Source organism: Lissotriton helveticus, chromosome 10 (assembly GCF_964261635.1).
Source record: "Lissotriton helveticus chromosome 10, aLisHel1.1, whole genome shotgun sequence".
Lineage (NCBI taxonomy): Eukaryota > Metazoa > Chordata > Amphibia > Caudata > Salamandridae > Lissotriton > Lissotriton helveticus.
The window spans coordinates 41,010,452-41,034,134 of NC_136071.1; the positions used below are offsets into that span (position 1 = coordinate 41,010,452).

The 23,683-nt window shown below is 52.8% G+C and overlaps 1 protein-coding gene across 3 annotated transcripts in view; it reads left to right on the top strand.

The window, feature by feature from the left end:
- Positions 1-23,683, top strand: part of SLC38A5 (solute carrier family 38 member 5) — a 414,747-nt gene that overhangs the window by 324,208 nt on the left and 66,856 nt on the right. For all 3 annotated transcript variants that reach the window (XM_078664699.1, XM_078664701.1, XM_078664700.1), the window contains 5 exons: positions 41-122; positions 643-758; positions 2,075-2,148; positions 6,534-6,626; positions 7,513-7,594. In XM_078664699.1, the coding sequence (XP_078520825.1) occupies positions 41-122; positions 643-758; positions 2,075-2,148; positions 6,534-6,626; positions 7,513-7,594 (447 nt within the window). The remainder of the gene's footprint in view (positions 1-40; positions 123-642; positions 759-2,074; positions 2,149-6,533; positions 6,627-7,512; positions 7,595-23,683) is intronic.

Here is a 23,683-nt window from a genome sequence, read left to right on the forward strand (position 1 = left end):
TTAGCTCATATTTCCTACTTTCACTGACTTTGTTCCTCAGATACGAGCCGGAAGAGTCGATCACAACGGAGCAGGAGGAGTTTCTGCCGCAGATGTCCAGCAAGAAAACGCAATTCACTGACGTAAGTTTGTGCTGTGCACGCTCAGTGCCTGGGGTAGGGAACATTGGGGTGGTGGAGTGGGAGATGGACAACCTCACTCAATGGTAGCGCATGGTCATTCTTCACTTATCTAAGATTATTACTGTTTCTTGCTTATCCCAAATCATACTTTGCATTCTGGTCTCATTCAGCTGCAAGTTTCTATTGAAAATAGTCAAATACAGTTTCACCCACTACTGAAGGCCGGGGTTTAGATGTCCCACGCGTGCTCGGCCTAGTTGTGTTAACCATTACTGGCTTTCACCTACAATCCCTGGGAGGGGTGATTGAGGACAGGAATCTTGAGTTGTTGGCCTCAGTAACTTGTGGTCCAGGATATTGTTCACTTGGATGTTGAGGGCTGCAGAGGTTGGGGAGCAGGATGTGGGTGCCCAGGGTGGGCAAGCGGCGTGTTCCCCTGCTGGCCCCTCCCACTCCTGCCTCCTGTGAGGCTTCCTGTACTTACTTCTCCCACTTACCCCCTCTTTTCTCCACTCTACAGTTTGAAGGAAAAACCTCGTTCGGGATGTCTACCTTCAACCTGAGCAACGCCATCATGGGCAGCGGGATCCTGGGGTTGGCGTACGCCATGTCCAACACTGGCATTGTTCTCTTCGTGTGAGTATGGCATGCTGCCACGAGTGAGGGGCAACTTTGGGGGTACCTGGGCAGAGGTGCACTGGTGAACTCTGGGTCTCCGTATATCAATAGCAGGGGTGTCAAAACTACTACAGGCCGGGACAGAGGTATGTTGGTGAACCCTGGGTCTTAGTGTAACAAAAACAAGGGTACAAAAACTACTACAGGCTGAGGCAGATGTACGGAAACAAGCATCCTAGGACCAGTTTCGGGGTTTCACCCCTCATCAGCTAGGATAGCTTGAATCCAGTGGCATGGAGCGCACAGGACACACGTCTGGGCATACCCGGCACACTTAGGGCGAGAAAGGAATATGGCTGGGTTCAAACTGGAATGGCGAGCAAAAAAAATGATGGATTGCACTGGGGTGAATGTATGACATTGTTCCGCATTCTGCCCATCAATTGTTCTTTTTGCATTTAAATGCCACGGTTCACCACACAAGGCGCATCTGCATGTATGTAGCAGTACAGTCACCTACAGGGAACTTGTGGTAAAGCTGCTCGGATGGGGCAGGGTCAGCCAGCTTTGAGGTACTCGGCACGGGCTCTTCCTGCTTTCCAGGGGCTGGACCGCTCATAAATCTCCGCCCTTCCTCTGTGGGGATTGTCATAGTTCGCTTGTGGCTGTACGGGAGTGGGAGGTTGCGGGGGTCACTGACCTAATTAAAAAAAACATCAGTTTTGCCCGGTGGGTTTTAGGGAAGCCATCAGCTTTCAGGCATGAAAATGGTTGGGAAGCACACCATGCGGGCGCCCGTCACGGCAGACCTGTCATGTGTGAAGGGGGCGGGCTTGAGTCGGGGTACCACGCGGGTCGACGGCGTCCCCCCACTTATTTTACTGGGTCGACGCCATTCCCCCTGCCAAACAGCTGGACTTCACTCTTTGCCCTTTCTGGGACAAGATCGGAGCTCACAGGACGCTGCTCATGCGCAGGCTTCGCAGATGCAATTTCATCTAAGGGGTGAGCGAGGGAAGACAATGAGCCCGATGGTGCAAGCCACCTTTCGTGACGTCACTTCCTGTCGTGACGTCACTTCCGGTGACAGTGTCCCCCCCACTTCTTTTTTTAGGACTTGTGCCCTGGTGAGGGGGCAGGGAGGCACAGCATCCCTTGGGAGGAGACACAGGCTGCACCACCCATATGGCAGGTTGGGGCGGCCCCACAGGAGTCCTGTCCGCAGGGGACCCCCGCACTTGACATCAACCAGTGGGATCTGTGGAGGGTGAGGGGCGTGGGGGCAGAAGGCACGAGGGATGTACTGATGTGTCTGCTCCTATCTCCTCTTCCAGGATCCTGCTCATCTGCATCGCCCTCCTCTCGGCCTACTCCATCCACCTGCTGCTGAAGTGCGCCGGGGTGGTAGGTACGTCCACAGCCCCCGGGGTCCGCCCTCTGATGGGGCGGATAGCGCCGGACTCTGGTGGGACTTGGGCTGCCTCGAGGCCCTGCACCGCCCTCCCGCCTGCACGGTAACGCACGCGCACCACACGCCGACGGCAGACTCCACTTTCACTGGTCACTGGCCAACCAATGTTTGAAGAACGACGCAGACAGCATGTACTCTGTATGTGAGCAGATTGCCCTGTGCTGCCCGGTGTAATGTCCAGAGGTTGCCCTTTGCTGCCCTGGTGTAAAATCCAGAGGTTGCCCCGTGCTGCCCCGATGTAATGTCCAGAGGTTGCCCCGTGCTGCCCCGGTGTAATGTCCAGAGGTTGCCCCGTGCTGCCCTGGTGTAATGTCCAGAGGTTGCCCTGTGCTGCCCTGGTGTAATGTCCAGAGGTTGCCCCGTGCTGCCCCGGTGTAATGTCCAGAGGTTGCCCCGTGCTGCCCGGTGTAATGTCCAGAGGTTGCCCCGTGCTGCCCCAGTGTAATGTCCAGAGGTTGCCCCGTGCTGCCCTGGTGTAATGTCCAGAGGTTGCCCTGTGCTGCCCTGGTGTAATGTCCAGAGGTTGCCCCGGTGTAATGCCCAGAGGTTCCCCCTGCTGCCCCATTGTAATGTCCAAAGGTTGCCCCGTGCTGCCCCAGTGTAATGTCCAGAGGTTGCCCCATGCTGCCCCGGTGTAATGTCCAGAGGTTGCCCCGTGCTCCCCCGGTGTAATGTCCAGAGGTTGGCCTGTGCTGCCCCGATGCAATGTCCAGAGTTTGCCCCATGCTGCCCCGGTGTGATGTACAGAGGTTGCCCCGTGCTGCCCCGGTGTAATATCCAGAGGTTGCCCCGTACTGCCCCTGTGTAATGTCCAGAGGTTGCCCCGGTGTAATGTCCAGAGGTTGCCCCGTGCTGCCCTCGTGTAAAGTCCAGAGGTTGCCCCGTGCTGCCCCTGTGTAATGTCCAGAGGTTGCCCGTGCTGCCCATGTGTAATGTCCAGAGGTTGCCCCGTGCTCCCCCGGTGTAATGTCCAGAGGTTGCCCTGGGCTGCCCCGGTGTAATGTCCAGAGCTTGCCCTGGGCTGCCCCGGTGTAATGTCCAGAGGTTGCCTTGGGCTGCCCCGGTGTAATGCCCAGAGGTTGCCCCGTGCTGCCCCAGTGTAATGTCGAGAGGTTGCTCCGTGCTGCCCCTGTGTAATGTCCAGAGGTTGCCCCGGGCTGCCCATGTGTAATGTCCAGAGGTTGCCCCGCGCTCCCCCTGTGTAATGTCCAGAGGTTGCCCTGGGCTGCCCCGGTGTAATGTCCAGAGGTTGCCCCATGCTCCCCCGGTGTAATGTCCAGAGGTTGCCCCGTGCTGCCCCGGTGTAATGTCCAGAGTTTGCCCCATGCTGCCCCGGTGTTATGTCCAGAGGTTGCCCCGTGCTGCCCCGGTGTAATGTCCAGAGGTTGCCCCTTGCTGCCCCGGTGTAATGTCTAGAGGTTGCCCCTTGCTGCCCCCGTGTAATGTCCAGAGGTTGCCCCGTGCTGCCCCGGTGTAATGTTCAGAGGTTGCCCCGTGCTACCCCGGTGCAATGTCCAGAGGTTGCCCCATGCTGCCCCGGTGTAATGTCCAGAGGTTGCCCCGTGCTGCCCGGTGTAATGTCCAGAGGTTGCCCCACGCTGCCCCGGTGTAATGTCCAGAGGTTGTCCCCATGCTGCCCTGTTGCAATGTCCAGAGGTTGCCCCGTGCTGCCCCTGTGTAATGCTTAGAAGTTTCTCCTGCCTCGAGGCTGCCCTGGTGTAGTGCTTAGAAGTTTCTCCTGCCTCTAGGCTGTCCCGGTGTAGTGCTTAGAAAGTTCTCCTGCCTCAAGACTGCCCCAGAGTAGTGCTTAGAAGCCTCTCCTGCCTCGAGGCTGCCCTGGTGTAGTGCTTAGAAGCTTCTCCTGCCTCTAGGCTGCACCGGTGTAGTGCTTAGAAGCGTCTCCTGCCTCTAGGCTGCCCCGGTGTAATGCTTAGAAGCTGCTTATGCCTCTAGGCTGTCCCGATGTAGTGCTTAGAAGCGTCTCCTGCCTCTAGGCTGCCCCAGTCTAATGCTTGGAAGCTTCTCCTGCCTCTAGGCTGCCCCGGTGTAATGCTTAGAAGCTGCTTATGCCTCTAGGCTGTCCCGATGTAGTGCTTAGAAGCGTCTCCTGCCTCTAGACTGCCCCAGTCTAATGCTTGGAAGCGTCTCCTGCCTCTAGGCTGCCCCGGTGTAATGCTTAGAAGCTGCTTATGCCTCTAGGCTGTCCCGATGTAGTGCTTAGAAGCGTCTCCTGCCTCTAGGCTGCCCCAGTCTAATGCTTGAAAGCTTCTCCTGCCTCTAGGCTGCCCCGGTGTAATGCTTAGAAGCTGCTTATGCCTCTAGGCTGTCCCGATGTAGTGCTTAGAAGCGTCTCCTGCCTCTAGGCTGCCCCAGTCTAATGCTTGGAAGCTTCTCCTGCCTCTAGGCTGCCCCGGTGTAATGCTTAGAAGCTGCTTATGCCTCTAGGCTGTCCCGATGTAGTGCTTAGAAGCGTCTCCTGCCTCTAGACTGCCCCAGTCTAACGCTTGGAAGCTTCTCCTGCCTCTAGGCTGCCCCTCGTCTCATGTTCAGAAAAGTCTCTTGCCCCTAAGTGTCAGTGTGTCTTCTGCCTCTAGGCTGCCCTGGTGTAAGTGTCAGTGTGTCTTCTGCCTCTAGGCTGCCCTGGTGTAAGTGTCAGTGTGTCTTCTGCCTCTAGGCATTACTCCTATCATACAGGTTTGTTTGAACGATTGATCTACCTCCTTTCACTCCACCCTATGAGGTTCACATCTGCGCTACTCTCCTATCTGATCTACAGAAGTTTTCTCATGTTACCCTAAGTTCCCTTTCTTATATGCACGGTCCTGCCTTGCTTACCCTGACTTCACTTTCTTATGTGCACGGCTCTTCCTTGCTTACCCTGACTTCCCTTTCTGATATGCACGGTCCTTTTCTGCTTACCCTCACTATCCCTTCTGATATGCACGGCCCTTCCTTGCTTACCCTGAGTTCCCCATTTTATATGCTTTGTCCTTCCTTGCTTGCCCTGACTTCCCTTTCTGATATGCACTGTTCTTCCTTGCTTACCCTGACTTCCCTTTCTGATATGCATGGTTCTTCTCTGCTTACTCTCACCTTCCTTTCGGATATATTCGGCCCTTCCTTGCTTACCCTGAGTTTCCTTTCTGATAGGCACGGCCCTTTCTTTCTTACCCTGAGTTCCCTTTCTGATATATAATGTCCTTCTCTGCTTACCCTCACCTTCCTTTCTGACATGCACAGTCCTTCTCTGCTTACCCTCACCTTCCTTTCTGATATGCACTATCCTTCCTTGCTTACCCTGACTTCACTTTCTTATAGGCATGGTCCTTCCTGACTTCCCTTTCTGATATGCAAGGTTTTCCTTGCTTACCGTGACTTCCTTTTCTGATATGCACGGTCCTGCCTTGCTTACTCTGGCTTCCCTTTCTGATATGCATGGTTCTTCTATGCGTACCTTCACTATCCTTTCTGATATGCACGGCCCTTCCTTGCTTATCCTGAGTTCCATTTCTTATATGTACCATACTTCTCTGCTTACCCTTGCCTTCCTTTCTGATATGCACGGTCCTTCTCTTCTTACTCTCACCTTCCTTTCTGATATGCACGGTCCTTCTCTGCTTACTCTCACATTCCTTTCTGATATGCATAGCCCTTCCTTGCTTACCACGAGTTGCATTTCTTGTATGCACGGTCCTTCTCTGCTTACTCTCACCTTCCTTTCTGATATGCAAGACCCTTCCTTGCTTACCCTGACTACACTTTCTTATATGCACGGTCCTTCCTTGCTTACCCTGACTTTCCTTTCTGATATTCACGGTTCTTCCTTGCATACCCTGACTTTCCTTTCTGATGTGTTCGGTCCTTCCTTGCTTACCCTGACTTCCCTTTCTGATAAGCTCAGTTCTTCTCTGCGTACCTTCACTATCCTTTCTGATATGCACGGCCCTTCCTTGCTTACCCTGAGTTCCATTTCTTACATGCACGGCCCTTCCATGCTTACCCTGAGTTCCATTTCTTATATGCACGTCCCTTCCATGCTTACTTTGATTACCCTTTCTGGACTTTTCCTGCCCCACTCTTGGAGTCCCCACGGTTGTGTCAGCCTGGTCCCTAAGATGTCTCCTTCTCAGGATCTACCCTCTTCCCTAGACCGCCCCTACTTCCAACCTTTCCATCAGTCGGCGTCTCTAAGGATGCTGCTCGAGTCACACTCCCCTTCCTTGAGGCTTGGCCCCTTCCCTGAGCTCTTGTACCTCTCGGGGCGTGAGTGGTTTTATTCTACAATGTCCTTCTCTTCTCTCTTGCTCTTCTCCTGACTGCAGGGATCCGGGCCTATGAGCAGCTGGGACAGAGAGCCTTTGGCCCTGGAGGGAAGATTGTGGCTGGGCTGATCATCACCATGCACAACATTGGAGGTAAGCAGGGTCACTGCCCACCGAAGGCTGCTGCAGCACTGGGCAGCCCGGGGAACTCTCAGATACCTGTAAACACAAATGGAGAGACCGAGCAGAAAAACCTGGCCATGTCCTCCACATCCTAACATGAACACACAAAGAATGGCACGGTCACTGAAACTTAGCATGGGGCGTGCTCCACCTCAGTCAACCAAAGAGCTTGGAGAAATTGCCTCACCCACAACTTCTCGTGGCACGCTTCATCATAGGCGATTTTCCACACCATGGTAGGTAAATACCACCGCGGTGGACTCACCCATTGCTGGGAGTTCTTAGGTCATTGATATCTGGATAATCGCAGGGATCCAATCACGGGTAAAGGTATCTTGATGTATGTTGGTGGGTATGGATGTATGACATGACAACGCAGGCTTTTACCCCGCGCTGCCATTACAACGCTGCTTTTACAACCTAAGTCGTTACAACGACTTGCTCTGTAGGCGCTGGATAGTGGAATAGTTTAATTATCTATTCCAACTCAAGCCCACGTTAATGTAGGGAAGGTGTTGGAATAGAAAATTAAACTATTCCTTTTCCAACAGCGCCCTCTAGCGCAAGTCGTTCTAACGACTTGCGTTGTAAAAGCAGCGTCGTCATGGCTGCTTACCGGTGGGTATAGTGGCTACCTTTAGCTGCCTCTCAGAGCCCGGAACTGGCAGGCCTATAAAGTTGCGGAGGTGAAGAGGGGTACTATGCACCAGGAATCCCTGTGTGTGGGCTCCAGCAGCTAACACCAGGGGACACCGAGCTGTGTACTCTACAGCAGCAGCAACTTCTCTCGAACAGAGCACTGCTCTGCACAAAAGTATTTTTAGAAGACTTATTTTTGTTTATTTATTTTTTGCAGCCATGTCGAGTTATTTATACATCGTTAAATATGAGCTGCCCCTGGTGATACAGACGTTCCTGGGACTTGTCGTGAACACAGGGTAAGTGAGCTGTGCGCAACTGCCTGCCAAGAGCGCGGCATGCGCGCCATCTATTCCTGTCTGCTCTCTCCAAGGAAGTAGATGGGGGCTGTGAAAATCTTCCTAACTGATGAGAGTGACTAGGAGTGCAGCAACGGAGCTCCATGGCGGCCGCAGCAGCTACCCAGCAGGGCTTTGAACTTTGACGAAAGTGTGACTACAGGTCGGGTCCCCACATGGAACTCATGGGGCAATTCTCAATAATTATCTGAGAATGCATCGCTAGAGGAGAAACTCCTCTACCACATAGCACACCTTAGCGCGTGTCACATACTGGTCTACTAATAACACTTTTTAGACCACTCACCTTGCACCACACATAAGTCCTGAAGAAAGCCATACCAATAAAGGGAGCATGGCTGAAACATGTTCACCGATTAGGATATTGGAGTCACCTTAAGATCTCCCTCAATATCCGCCTCCCATTTTTATTTGCTGCCAAGGGCCCACATAATAAAATAATCTTTTTTAGCTAGTGGGACCCTTAGGACAGTTCTTTTTACTATTCACTCACCCACTATCACTGCACTCTCACGTCATAATACCCGGTCTGCTGTATCCAGGCGTTGTAGCACACCCGAGGTTCACTCGGCACCTTGGCTGAGGCCCGATGATAAAGCATGTCACCAGGTGGGATGTCAGATCGGTGTTTGCAGAGTGATCTGGGGCGGCTGTTGATGCAAGAAGGGTGTAGCAGGCAGGGTTGCACACAAAGCCGAAAGCATCCCTGAAAACTATACCAGGCCCTTGTTGCCCGGAAATAGAGCAATGCACAGTATTGGGAGTGGGTGTTGGCACTAAACCTGTGATTGTGTTGTGTAAACATGTGCTTAAACTATTCATTTTATAGACTAATTTCCCAAATAAATTGTTCAAAAGCACCAGGTTTTGCTGGCTGCTATGAAGAGAAAGTCAAGAAATGTTCCAGAGCTTTATTACTGGGTAGCTGTAAATCAAATGTGTGCTTATATATTGCTTGCTTATCCCCAAGTGCTGCTTTTGGGGGCCATGCGGATTCTGTCTGTACGGCCCTCAAGCAGCTCCTTGACCTCCTCCTCTGGGGGTGTTACCTGTCCAGCAATGATTACCAGGTGGGAGGCCCAGATTTCAGAGCACCGAAGTCTATCATGTCCTCGTTTCGCTCCTATCCGAGCTAATACTGGATTATGTTCATACTTCGGTTGTCGGATATTTGTGTAGGTGGGCTGACGGTGCCGTGGTTGTGGTGGTGGTAGTACCAACACACGCAGGACCAAAGGGGTTGTTCTACTCGATGTCGTTAGACCAAGCTCAGACTTCAACCCTTCTCTGGTGTTGGTCACCAAAGGCCATGTAGCTCTCTGGCCTTCCCAGGTGAGTGGCTGCTGCCTTGTGGATCTACTCGAGCCCCACTCAGGGTGGCTGCTGCCGTGTCAGTGTACTCAAGATCTAAAGTCAGGGTGGCTGCTGCCTTGTGGGTTGGCTGCCCGGCAGAGGAAGCTACTGTCTTGTGGGTGTACTCAAGATCTACAGTCAGGGTGGGCTGTCCGGCAAACGAGGCTGCAGCATTGTGAATGTGCTCAAGAGCCCCAGTCGGGGCTGGCCTTCCTGGGGTGAGAGCTGCTGACTTGTGGGTGTCTTCAGGAGCTCCAATCATGGCTGGCCTACCTGGCGGAGAGAGCTGCTGTCTTTATGCCCCCAGGATCTGGAATAGCATTCCTGTATCTGTTAGGCACCCGTCCCCATGTAGAAAAGAGCTGAAGGTAAGGCAGTAAATCAAGACACACCACATTCGGTACCCAGCTACCCATCCAGGCACTCATTGGCTGTATCTCTGAACCTGACACTCCAAGGCACTCGTGGACTGTACTTTTGACTTGTGGGTGTACTCAGGAGCCCCAATCATGGCTGGCCTACCTGGCGGAGAGAGCTGCTGTCTTATGGGTGTCCTCAGGAGCCCCAGTCGGGGTTGGCCTACCTGGCTGAGAGAGCTAATGCCTTGTGGTGGCCATGGCTGGAAGCAAGACTCACTGTATGTTCTACACCGAGTTGCCAGACTTTCACGATGAAGATTGCACTATTCAGTTCTCCATGAGAGTTTGCAGGTGCTGAAAAATAGGATCACTTCACCCTCATCCTGATGACTTCCTTTACTGCAACACATCATCTTCAAAACTAGCTACTTCTGTATGAAGCCATGCCAGCCTGCACCCCTACCTCCCTGGCAGCCATGTTTACCACCTCTAGTGGCTCTCAGCACGCCAGCAGCCAGGACTCCATCTGACTGGAGACGAAGAAGGGCTAAACAAAAGTCAAAGCAACAGTGCTGCTCTCTTTATGCACCCAGGATCTGGAACAGCATTCTTGTATCTGTTAGGCATCCGTCCCCATGTAGAAAAGAGCTGAAGGTAAGGCAGTAAATCAAGACTCACCACATTCGGTACCCAGCTACCCCTCCAGGCACTCATTGACTGTATCTCTGAACCTGACACTCCAAGGCACTCGTGGACTGTACCTTTGAATCTGAACATCCGCAGGCACTCGTGGACTGTACCTTTGAACCTGGACATCCACAGGCACTCGTGGACTGTACCTTTAAACCTGGACACCTCCAGGCACTCGTGGACTGTACCTTTGACCCTGGAGACCTCCAGGCACTCATGGACTGTACCTTTGAACTTGGATACCTCCAGGCACTCGTGGACTGTACCTTTGAACCTGGACACCTCCAGGCACTCGTGGACTGTACCTTTGAACCTGGACACCTCCAGGCACTCGTGTACTGTACCTTTGAACCTGGACACCTCCAGGCACTTGTGGACTGTACCTTTGAATCTGGACACCTCCAAGCACTCGTGGACTGTACCTTTGAACCTGGACACCTCCAGGCACTCGTGGACTGTACCTTTGAACCTGGACACCTCCAAGCACTCGTGGACTGTACCTTTGAACCTGGACACCTCCAGGCACTCGTGGACTGTACCTTTGACCCTGGAGACCTCCAGGCACTCATGGACTGTACCTTTGAACTTGGATACCTCCAGGCACTCGTGGACTGTACCTTTGAACCTGGACACCTCCAGGCACTCGTGGACTGTACCTTTGAACCTGGACACCTCCAGGCACTCGTGTACTGTACCTTTGAACCTGGACACCTCCAGGCACTTGTGGACTGTACCTTTGAATCTGGACACCTCCAAGCACTCGTGGACTGTACCTTTGAACCTGGACACCGCCAGGCACTCGTGGACTGTACCTTTGAACTTGGACACCTCCAGGCACTCGTGGACTGTACCTTTGAACCTGGACACCTCCAAGCACTCGTGGACTGTACCTTTGAACCTGGATACCGCCAGGCACTCGTGGACTGTACCTTTGAACCTGGGCACGGCCAGGCACTCGTGGACTGTACCTTTGAACCTGGACACCGCCAGGCACTCGTGGACTGTACCTTTGAACCCGGACACCGCCAGGCACTCGTGGACTGTACTTTTGAACCTGGACACCTCCAGGCACTCGTGGACTGTACCTTTGAACCTGGACACCTCTAGGCACTTGTGGACTGTACCTTTGAACCTGGACACCTCCAGGCACTCGTGGACTGTACCTTTGAACCTGGACATCCACAGGCACTTGTGGACTGTACCTTTGAACAAGGACATCTCCAGGCACTCGTGGACTGTACCTTTGAACCTGGACACCTCCAGGCACTCGTGGACTGTACCTTTGAACCTGGACACCTCCAGGCACTCGTGGACTGTACCTTTGAACCTGGACACCTCCAGGCACTTGTGGACTGTACCTTTGAACCTGGACACCTCCAAGCACTCGTGGACTGTACCTTTAAACCTGGACACCGCCAGGCACTCGTGGACTGTACCTTTGAACCTGGACACCTCCAAGCACTCGTGGACTGTACCTTTAAACCTGGACACCTCCAGGCACTTGTGGACTGTACCTTTGAACCTGGACATCCACAGGCACTCGTGGACTGTACCTTTGAACCTGGACACCTCCAGTCACTCGTGGACTGTACCTTTAAATCTGGACACCTCCAGGCACTCGTGAACTGTACCTTTGAACCTGGACACCTCCAAGCACACGTGGACTGTACCTTTGAACCTGGACACCTCCAGGCACTCGTGGACTGTACCTTTGAACCTGGACACCTCCAGGCACTTGTGGACTGTACCTTTAAACCTGGACACCTCCAGGCACTTGTGGACTGTACCTTTGAACCTGGACATCCACAGGCACTTGTGGACTGTACCTTTGAACCTGGACACCTCCAGGCACTCGTGGACTGTACCTTTGAACCTGGACACCTCCAAGCACTCGTGGACTGTACCTTTAAACCTGGACACCTCCAGGCACTTGTGTACTGTGCCTTTGAATGTGGACATCTCCAGGCACTCGTGGACTGTACCTTTGAATCTGGACATCTCCAGGCACTCGTGGACTGTACCTTTGAATCTGGACATCTCCAGGCACTCGTGGACTGTACCTTTGACCCTTTAGACCTCCAGGTACTTGTGGACTGTACCTTTTAACATGGATATCTTCAGGCACTCGTGGACTGTACCTTTGAACCTGGACACCTCCAAGCACTCGTGGACTGTACCTTTAAACCTGGACACCTCCAGGCACTCGTGGACTGTACCTTTGAACCTGGACACCTCCAAGCACTCGTGGACTGTACCTTTAAACCTGGACACCTCCAGGCACTTGTGTACTGTGCCTTTGAATGTGGACATCTCCAGGCACTCGTGGCCTGTATCTTTGAATCTGGACATCTCCAGGCACTCGTGGACTGTACCTTTGACCCTGGAGACCTCCAGGCACTCGTGGACTGTACCTTTAAACCTGGACACCTCCAGGCACTCGTGGACTGTACCTTTGAACCTGGACACCTCCAGGCACTTGTGTACTGTGCCTTTGAATGTGGACATCTCCAGGCACTCGTGGACTGTACCTTTGAATCTGGACATCTCCAGGCACTCGTGGACTGTACCTTTGAATCTGGACATCTCCAGGCACTCGTGGACTGTACCTTTGACCCTGGAGACCTCCAGGTACTTGTGGACTGTACCTTTTAACATGGATATCTTCAGGCACTCGTGGACTGTACCTTTGAACCTGGACACCTCCAAGCACTCGTGGACTGTACCTTTGACCCTGGAGACCTCCAGGCACTCGTGGACTGTACCTTTGAACCTGGACACCTCCAGGCACTCGTGGACTGTACCTTTGAACAAGGACATCTCCAGGCACTCGTGGACTGTACCTTAGAACCTGGACACCTCCAGGCACTCGTGGACTGTACCTTAGAACCTGGACACCTCCAGGCACTCGTGGACTGTACCTTTGAACAAGGACATCTCCAGGCACTCGTGGACTGTACCTTTGAACCTGGACACCTCCAGGCACTCGTGGACTGTACCTTAGAACCTGGACACCTCCAGGCACTCGTGGACTGTACCTTTGACCCTGGAGACCTCCAGGCACTCGTGGACTGTACCTTTGAACCTGGACACCTCCAGGCACTCGTGGACTGTACCTTTGAACCTGGACACCTCCAAGCACTCGTGGACTGTACCTTTGACCCTGGAGACCTCCAGGCACTCGTGGACTGTACCTTTGAACCTGGACACCTCCAGGCACTCGTGGACTGTACCTTTGAACCTGGACACCTCCAGGCACTCGTGGACTGTACCTTTGACCCTGGAGACCTCCAGGCATTCGTGGACTGTACCTTTGAACTTGGACACCTCTAGGCACTTGTGGACTGTACCTTTTAACATGGATATCTTCAGGCACTCGTGGACTGTACCTTTGAACCTGGACACCTCCAAGCACTCGTGCACTGTACCTTTGACCCTGGAGACCTCCAGGCACTCGTGGACTGTACCTTTAAACCTGGACACCTCCAGGCACTCGTGGACTGTACCTTTGAACCTGGACACCTCCAAGCACTCGTGCACTGTACCTTTGACCCTGGAGACCTCCAGGCACTCGTGGACTGTACCTTTAAACCTGGACACCTCCAGGCACTCGTGGACTGTACCTTTGACCCTGGAGACCTCCAGGCACTCGTGGACTGTACCTTTGAACCTGGACACCTCCAGGCACTCGTGGACTGTACCTTTGAACCTGGACACCTCCAGGCACTCGTGGACTGTACCTTTGACCCTGGAGACCTCCAGGCACTCGTGGACTGTACCTTTAAACCTGGACACCTCCAGGCACTCGTGGACAGTACCTTTGACCCTGGAGACCTCCAGGCACTCGTGGACTGTACCTTTGAACTTGGACACCTCTAGGCACTTGTGGACTGTACCTTTTAACATGGATATCTTCAGGCACTCGTGGACTGTACCTTTGAACCTGGACACCTTTAAGCACTCGTGGACTGTACCTTTGACCTTGGAGACCTCCAGGCACTCATGGACTGTACCTTTGAACCTGGACACCTCTAGGCACTCGTAGACTGTACCTTTGAACTTGGACACCTCTAGGCACTCGTGGACTGTACCTTTTAACCTGGACACCTTTAAGCACTTGTGGACTGTACCTTTGAACCTGGACATCCGCAGGCACCGTGGACTGTACCTTTGAACCTGGATACCGCCAGGCACCCGTGGACTGTACCTTTGAACCTGGATACCGCCAGGCACTCGTGGACTGTACCTTTGAACCTGGACACCGCCAGGCACTCGTGGACTGTACCTTTGAACCTGGACACCTCTGGGCACTCGTGGACTGTACCTTTGAACCTGGACACCTCTAGGCACTCGTGGACTGTACCTTTGAACCTGGATACCGCCAGGCACTTGTGGACTGTACATTTGAACCTTTGACACTGCCAGGCACTCGTGGACTGTACCTTTGAACCTGGACACCTCGAGGCACTCGTGGACTGTACCTTTGACCCAGGACACCTCCAGGCACTCCTGGACTGTACCTTTGAACCTGGACACCTCCAGGCACTTGTGGACTGTACCTTTGAACCAGGACACCTCCAGGCACTCGTGAACTGTACCTTTGAACCTGGACATCTTCAAGCTGGTTTTGCACTATACAGATATCACCTCTGTGCATACCTTCAAATGTATGGACCATTCCATGTTTGATATGGTGAGAAGGGTTCTTGTCTTTGCCAGGCATGTTGGTGGCCCTTACCCCAGGGAGAGATGAGAGTGACAGGCAGAGTAGGGACCCCAGTCTCTCCCTGGCAGATACAACTCCTGCACTGCCGGGTCACAGGCTCGGTGGTGTGCTGTGTGGGAAGGCTCGTGCCATGCAAGGGCCCTATATGAAGCCTTGTGGCTTGCCTCTATACAGCCATACATACGTTCTGTAGTAGGGGATCTCTGTGTATAGTCATAATCTAGTGAATAGTCCCGCCCATGTGCGTGGACCCCGGAGCAATCAAAAATAATCTCTTACAGTGTCAAAAAATGCAGAAATGCATAGACACTTAAGAGAGAATTTAAAGACAGATAATGCAGCCAAAAAGGCTACACTGTCCAGTACTTCAACTAGAAATTCCACCATAAAATCCACAAAACAGCAAAGCCTGTACAGATTTCCCTTGCTTAACAGCAAAATCCCTCAGAAATGATCGAGAGAAGAACCTGGACAGACAAGCCCCATAGGCTGCCATTATGTGGCTTAAATAGGATACTGTGCCTTTAAGGAACCTTCCAGAACCACCTCCCAGTATCCCAGAATGCATAGCAGGTCCAACTTAGTTTCAGTTCTTTTTTCCGGCTCCTGCAAGCAGGACCCTGGAGCATTGAGCTCTCCCTTTTCAAGGGTTTTGTTGGTGTTTTTTCACTAAATTCGATTTTTGTGCTTTTAAAGTACTTTGGTGACTTTCTTCTTGGGTTTCTGCACTCTTTTGCTGTCCATAATGCCTGCATTATTTGACAAATGCCCGGAGTGCTCCAGGAAGAAGGCCAAATCAGACCCCCATGAGGTCTGTATCCTCTGCCTTCCCTCTTCCCACATCCCTGAGGATTGTGTGATCTGTAGAGGCTTCTCTGGAAGGACCCTGAAGGACAGGAGAAAAATCAGACTTCAGGGACTTGAAGAAAGAAGATTGAAGGCTCGAGGTGGGTCAGGAGGGGCTCCTTCTGCCCGTGCTGAGGCCTCTGGGGGGCTCCCCAGGGGCAGGAAGTCCAGCTCTTGTCCAATATCTCCGTCTGGGTCAGTTGCTATGACCACGACGTCGAGAGGAAGGTCACGGCCAGTTCCCGGTCTCCCCAGGGCTCTGGGTTGAGAAAACGTCGCCCGTCGAGGGACGTTTACAGGCCGCCGTCGAAGCCGGTGTCGATTTCCTCGTCGTCGACGTCGGCGTCGAGTGGACGACATTGGAGGACCCTGCGTCGGCGCTCGCCGTCGAGGCGACACCGCCGTTCGCCGTCGAAGTCATCGTCGTCGAGGGGATCCTCGTCGTCAGGGTCGCCGTCGAGACAGGAGAGGTCTCCGGCGCCGAAGAAGTCGACGTCGAGACGGTCTAAGAGATCGACGTCGAGGCGATCTAAGAGGTCGACGTGGAGACGTTCAAAGAGGTCGAGGTCGCCGTCGATGCGCCATCGCCCGTCGTCAAGATTTCGAGGTTCATCCATCTGGTCGGGGTCGATGTCGAGGCATAGACACCGGTCGACGTCGAGGAGTGTGGAACGGTCGACGCCGAAGGGCCGATCGCCGTCGAAGGGCTCGCGTTCGATGTCTGGGCACCGGTCTTCGGCGTCAGGAGGTTGTAAGGACAGGCCCAGGACTGTGGGGGGCTCCCCACAGTCTGGACATGGTGATGGCTCGCCGGGAACGGCGTATTCCGTGGTGTATACCCCGAAGAAGCCTACTCCGCCTCCTTTGCCTAGGGGTCCGCCTCCGAGGGCTCCGACCCCTCCCCCGTTGCCTCCCCTACCGGCTCCGAAGGTCCCGGTTCCGGTTACGCCTCCTCCACCGGTCCCGCCGAGATCGGTGTCGATGCCCAAGTACCCGACACCCCCGAAGAAGACTCCTAAGTCGAAGGTTCTTCTGAAGCCTAAGGCGTCTGAACCGGGGAGGCCTACGGTCAGGCCCAGACCCAAGAGATCTAGGTCTCGCTCGGGTAGACTAGACAGATCTAGGAGTGGACGCGGGTCTTCATCGAGATCCAGGCATCGCCATAGGAGGCATAGGTCCCGGTCCCGTTCTGCCTCAGGGACTCGTTCCTACTCGCCAACGTTATCTGATTCACCGGAGACTAGGGTGTCCCCAATAGATGACATTGGCACGTTTCAGGAGGTTCTCCTGCGTGGGGCGACGAAGTTGGGGATCAAGGTTACAGCTCCTACGCCTTCAACTTCTGTGATCTTTGAGACATTACATAAGAAACACCTGTCTCGCCCCCTACTACCTTTGGTGCCGGGGCTCCTTGAGCCTGCTGAACAGCTATTCCTAACTCCGGCGGTGGTGAAGTCTGCGCCTTCCAGGCTCATCAAGAAATACAGAGCTCCAGAGTCGGACCCAGCTTTCTTGAGAAAGGACCCGACACCGGATTCGGTGATCGTGACAGCGGCTCGGAAGCTCCATGCCACCTCCCCTGCATCCACTGTGCCTCCTGATAAGGAGAGCCGCTGGATTGACTCTGCTGGACGGAAGGAGTGTGGGACGTCCTCCACAACGATGAAGGCCGCCAGTGACTCGGCTCTGTTGGGACGATATGACCGTTCACTGTGGGACTCGATGGAGCAGTTTGCGGACCTCGTTCCTCGCGACCGCAGAGAGGACTTCATGGAGATCGTCCAGGAGGGGATGCTGGTCTCTAACCAGGCCATCAGTGCCGCGGCAGATATCTCCCTGCTGTCCGCGCATGGATACTGCCACGGTATAAACCAGAGACGCCATGCTTGGCTCAGGTTGACGTCGCTTAAGCCTGAAGCGCAACAACTTGTGGCGAATCTGCCGTTTTCCGGAGATACCCTCTTCGGGAAACACGCGGATGAAATGGCCAGGATGAAGGCCGAGGCGGAGACCCTGACGGCGGTGGGCTTGGAGAAGCCCAAGGAAAAGAAACCCTACCGCCAGTTCCAGCGGCGGTTCGGGTCGCAGGGTCGTGGAAGGGGTCAGTCTTCTGGACAACATCAGCAGCAGCAACAACAGCAGCCATACAGAAGACCCTTCCAGAAGCGTCAGAGGGGTAGAGGGGCTCAGCAGTCCTCTACCGCGACCAAGGGCCCGGCCGGGTCTCGACCCTGAGCGGTTACTTCCCCCTCGTCCGTTACCCGCTCCGGTGGGGGGAAGTGTTCAATTTTTTCTGGCAGAGTGGAGAAAAATTACTCAGGACAAGTGGGTGCTGAATATTGTTTGCAATGGATACAGTCTTCGGTTCATCAGCCCTCCTCCATCGATCCCTCCGGTCAGCTCGCAGTACCAGCTGCGCGAGCTCCAGGCGGAGGCAGACATCCTGCTGAGGAAAAGGGCGATAGAGGACGTACCTCTGTCTCAAAGAGGAAGAGGTCTTTACTCTCGGTTCTTTCTCGTCCGCAAGAAGGACTAGAACGAGTTCAGGCCCATTCTGGACTTGCGACAGGCAAACAAGTGGATTCGCAGAGAAAAGTTTTGCATGCTGTCGTTGCATCAGATCTATCCTCAGTTGCAACGAGGAGACTGGATGTGTGCCATAGATCTACAGGATGCATACTTCCATGTGCCAATTGCATGCAAACACAGGAAGTTTCTGCGCTTTCAGGTCGGCACCAATCACTATCAGTACACGGTGCTTCCCTTCGGGCTGAAGTCTGCGCCCAGGACATTCTCGAAATGCATGGCAGTAGTGGCGGCACACCTGAGAAAGAACAAGGTGTTTGTCTACCCGTACCTGGACGATTGGTTGATCAACGCCTCCTCCTTCTCGGAAGCTCAAGCGCACTTCCAGAAGACGTGCGTTCTCTTGAACAAGCTGGGGTTGCACATCAACATGTCCAAGTCTGTCCCGACTCCGGTCCAGTGTATCCAGTACTTGGGAGCCTCCATCAATACGCTGTCAGCAAGCGTGTCTCCTTCGGAAGAGCGACGTTTATCACTCCTTCGGAAGGCTCAGGCTCTCATGTCCGCTCCATCCACGACAGTGAGGACGGTGTCTTCTCTGCTGGGATCGATGGCCTTGTGTATCTTCCTGACGCCACATGCGCGGCTGCACATGAGACCGCTGCAGGAGTGCTTGGAGGATCAGTGGGACCAGAGGAGAGGATCCTGGGACGACAAGATACGACTGTCTCTACATGCTCTTCAGTCTCTGAAGTGGTGGTGATCGAAGGAGAATCTTCTCAGAGGTGTTCCCTTCCACAAGGACATTCCCACACAGACCATCGTGACGGATGCGTCTCTCCAAGGCTGGGGAGCGCACTCCGGAGACCTGCAGATTCAAGGGACGTGGTCCCAGACGGAGTCCACGTACCACATCAATTTCCTGGAACTCAGAGCTGTTCACTTGGCACTGAAGGCTTTTCATCCGTCCTTTCAGACCGACTCGCTGCTTGTTCAGACGGACAACACGACAACGATGTATTACCTCAACAAGCAGGGGGGCTCGAGATCACGCACTCTGTCGCAGGAGGCGCAGGCGATCTGGCACTGGCTTCTGGCTCGAGGACTGTCGATAACGGCTACCCATCTGCCAGGTGTGCAGAATGTTCAGGCAGACAAACTGAGCAGACTCATTCAGGAAAACCACGAATGGGTCATAAACGACGAAGTTCTAGGAGAAGTCTTCGCAAGGTGGGGAACTCCAGACGTCGATCTGTTCGCCACCGCCGAAAACAGCAAATGCCGAGGCTTCGCCTCCAGGTACTACCAGCCGGGGACGCTGGGGAACGCGTTATGGATCAACTGGTCGAACAGCTTTCTGTACGCTTTTCCACCAATTCCCCTGATTCCGGCGGTTCTCATCAAGCTGTCCCACTCCAGGGCGAGAAGGATTCTGATTGCCCCGGAATGGCCCAGACAGTGGTGGTTCACGGACCTGCTTCACCGGTCTCTCCTTCCTCACATGAAGCTGCCGTGCAGGCCGGACCTTCTAACGAAGTTCGGGGGGGCGGATGGTGCACCCCAACCTCTCGTCTTTGAGTTTGGCGGCATGGCTCCTGAAATAGTGCAATATGGCCATCTGAATCTCCCAGAGGATTGTATGGACATACTGAAGGAGGCTAAGCGACCTTCCACTAGGACTTCTTATGCTTACAAGTGGAAGAGGTTTTGCATCTGGTGCAAGTCTAAGAACTATGACCCTACGACATGCAAGGAAGATGTCATCCTTCCGTATCTGTTGCATCTGGCGCAGTCGGGCCTTAATGTTCATTCCATTAAGGTTCATCTGGCTGCTTTGACTGCCTACAGGAAAGGCCCTTCACAGACTTCCTTTTTCCAGATCCCTGTGATCAAAGATTTTTTGGAAGGCTTGAAGAAAGTATTCCCTCCTGTCAGGCTTCCTTCGCCTTCGTGGGACCTGAATGTGGTGCTGTCCAGATTGATGAAGGAGCCTTTTGAACCCATTCATAAGGCTTCGTTGCAGCACCTGTCCTGGAAGGCGGCGTTCCTCGTGGCCATTACATCGGCCCGCAGGGTGAGTGAGATTCAGGCATTGTGTTGCCAGGAACCTTATACTGTATTTCATGCTGCTAAGGTTGTTATGCGTACTCACCCTAAGTTTCTTCCCAAGGTTGTTTCTGATTTTCATATCAACCAGACTATCACTTTACCAACGTTCTTTCAGAATCCTTCGTCTCCAGCGGAAAGGTCTTTACATTCCCTGGATGTGAGGAGGGTGCTGAAGTTTTATCTTGATAAGACTAAAGATATTCGTAGGTCAGACCAATTGTTCATCAATTATGGCTCAGTCAGGACTGGTCTTGCTACCTCTAAACAGTCCATCTCGAGGTGGATTGTGTCCTGCATACAATTGTGTTACTGCAAAGCTAATAAGACCTTAGGGGGTAAACCTAAGGCTCATTCCACCAGAGGCAAAGCTGCCACGACAGCTATGCTTCGTAATGTTCCCTTCGCAGAGATCTGCAAGGCGGCCACTTGGAAGTCGGTCCATACCTTTGCTAAGCATTACTGCCTGGACGCTGATGCCAGGGCAGACGCTCATGTTGGGCAGGCTTCGCTGCGGAATCTGTTCGCACAATAGTGGCGTAATTTTCTCTTCTCCACCGCCGCTTGGTTTGGGGATGGGCTTGCCATTCTATTCACTAGATTATGACTATACACAGAGATCCCCTACTACAGAAGGAGTAGTTTCTGTCCTGTAACTCCAGTTCTGTAGTAGGGGTATCTCTGTTATAGTCATAAGCGCCCTCCCGCCTCCCCGGTGGAGAGTTATTCATGTACATAATGCTACAGGTCTGGCGTTTTTTACGCCTTCAAAAAGAACTGAAACTAAGTTGGACCTGCTATGCATTCTGGGATACTGGGAGAAGGTTCTGGAAGGTTCCTTAAAGGCACAGTATCCTATTTAAGCCACATAATGGCAGCCTATGGGGCTTGTCTGTCCAGGTTCTTCTCTCTATCATTTCTGAGGGATTTTGCTGTTAAGCAAGGGAAATCTGTACAGGCTTTGCTGTTATGTGGATTTTATGGTGGAATTTCTAGTTGAAGTACTGGACAGTGTAGCCTTTTTGGCTGCATTATCTGTCTTTAAATTCTCTCTTAAGTGTCTATGCATTTCTGCATTTTTTGACACTGTAAGAGATTATTTTTGATTGCTCCGGGGTCCACGCACATGGGCGGGACTATTCACTAGATTATGACTATAACAGAGATACCCCTACTACAGAACTGGAGTTACAGGACAGAAACTACTCCTTCTCAGTCCAAGGCTTTAATCAGAGCCACACTCTACCCCTTGCCAGGGGCAGCAGGGACCCTGCACCGAGCCCCCAAGGCCCCTCTGTAGGCGACAGTACAGGCTGCCACTACTTCACAAGAGGCCCTGTTTTACAGAGTGTAACAGCTGGGCCAGCTCCTGACCTTGTTCGTACTCACATCTGGCTGTGCACCATGCTAGAAGCGCACACATCTGGAACCCCTTTCCCCGTTCCCATGCCCTCCCCTGGCCCATCTGCCAGAGCTCTTTTTGCTTTCCTGCTACCACCTGCGACCGCTGCTAGACCAGGGAAGCGGAAGGCATGCAGATGAAGGGGGGGGGGGCTATATTGCTGTCGGGGGACAGCCTGTGCCTGGAGAGATGATGACCTGTCTGCCTAGTTCCTAGAGGGTACGAATCTAGTGCTGTGAAGCCCATCATCAGGGGGAAGGCACCAGTTGTAGCTTTCAGCTGAGGTACCATGAAATGAATGGGCTCTGGAGTGGTTTCATTTAAAATAATAGAAGGAAATGTGATACCTGAATTATCAAGGTGCACGGGACATCTGAGATCAAAACTATGGGCCTACACCTAAGATGTGTGAGTAGATTATTTCAAATATGATATCCATGTTCAAATAAGGATTGAGGAATACCCGAAAGTATGTGTTCTCGTTTTAGAAAATGTAACTTTAAAAGCTACGAGCTGCAGAGAGGGTATTGGAAGAAGCCAGTTCTATGGCTGCCGAGGCAATACATTGAAGTACAAGGCAATACACATGCGAGGAATTACTTGTTTTATGATAAATTATTTCGGAATGACCCTGCAGGAAATATCCTCACAGGAGGAATGGGGAACAGGGGTGCTTTTACTTCTAGGAATGTCCCCCCCCCCCCCCCCCCCCATTTTTTTTTTAAACTTTAGTCTTCAATACCACCCGAAAATGGTTTTGACTCGAGGCAAGACTCCTTCAACCTATAAAAACATTTACGGTTTTAAATGCCAAAACACTTTTTCATTTTGAGTGGCGTACCAAAGCACAAGAAAATATGATTTTTACACCCTTTTCTGCTATAGGACATTTTTCTATACTGGCTTATTTTTTTCCATTTCGGCCTGGTACTTCCATCGAAGATCTTTTTTCGAGACAGCCTTATCATTTGTCGTTTCTGCACAGCAATTCCCACTGAATGTGTTTTTTCCTTATTGCCACATTCACGCCAAGCCTGTTCAACATCTGTCTGGCCTCCTCTTGTCTTTCTAGAGCAGCAAAATGTTGGATTTCAGATCTACTGAGTCGTGTCACCCAAATCTGCGTCAAACTTGAAGATGCTGCGCCTTTGTTTTCTCGCTCTAAGTGCGTCGGGTATGCCCAGACGTGGGTCCCTTGCTCGCCATGCCACTGGATGCAAGCTAGCCTTGCTGATGAGAGGTGATGCTCAAAACACGGTCCTAGGATGCTTGTTTCCTGTCCAGGAAGGACCTGGCTTGGCAGTTCGGGCTGGACTGTTCCCAGGCACAGGGTCAAGACTGATTTGCATATGGCCAGGTCTAAACTGGGGTGGTATGGTGAGCAAAAGAATTATGGATTTAACCCAGATCTCTAGACTGGGGTGAATGTTTGATATGCTCTGCATTCTATCCATCCTCTGTGTGTCCTTTGTTTTCTTCCCTGAAGCAGGCCCTCCTGGGAGGAAAAACATTCACTCTGCTGAGCTGTGCAAAACCTCAGCTCGTCGTTGGGCCTTCTGAACCCATCTCTCCTGGCTGGACTCAAGGGAATCCTCCCTGCACCATCTTCCAAGGTTTGCAGCAATTTGTCCTTCACCCAATAAGTGAGCATTGTCCAAGATTGCCTTCCACTGCCTACCACGGCTTTGAGCCATACCATCCTTCTACCCTACCAAAGGTATTGCTTTGGCGACCCGGTCTCCCGAATAAGACGTTAGAGTGCAAAGGGTCTAAATTAGGCCTGGTCGGTAAATTCCGTTCCGCTCGCGGAATTTGTGGAATTTTGGTAACGCGGAAATGCCAAAAATTCTGCGGCTCCGCAGAAATTTTTTACTTTCTCGTGATTTGAAAATGCGTGTTTGTGGGATATTTTCCCCCGAGCACGCAAACAGCGTTCGCCAACCGGAAAAAAGCATTGCGAACGGGCGGAACAAGCAATTCGCATGTTTGCGGTACTCTGCGTGCTCGCATAGATTTCTTATCGT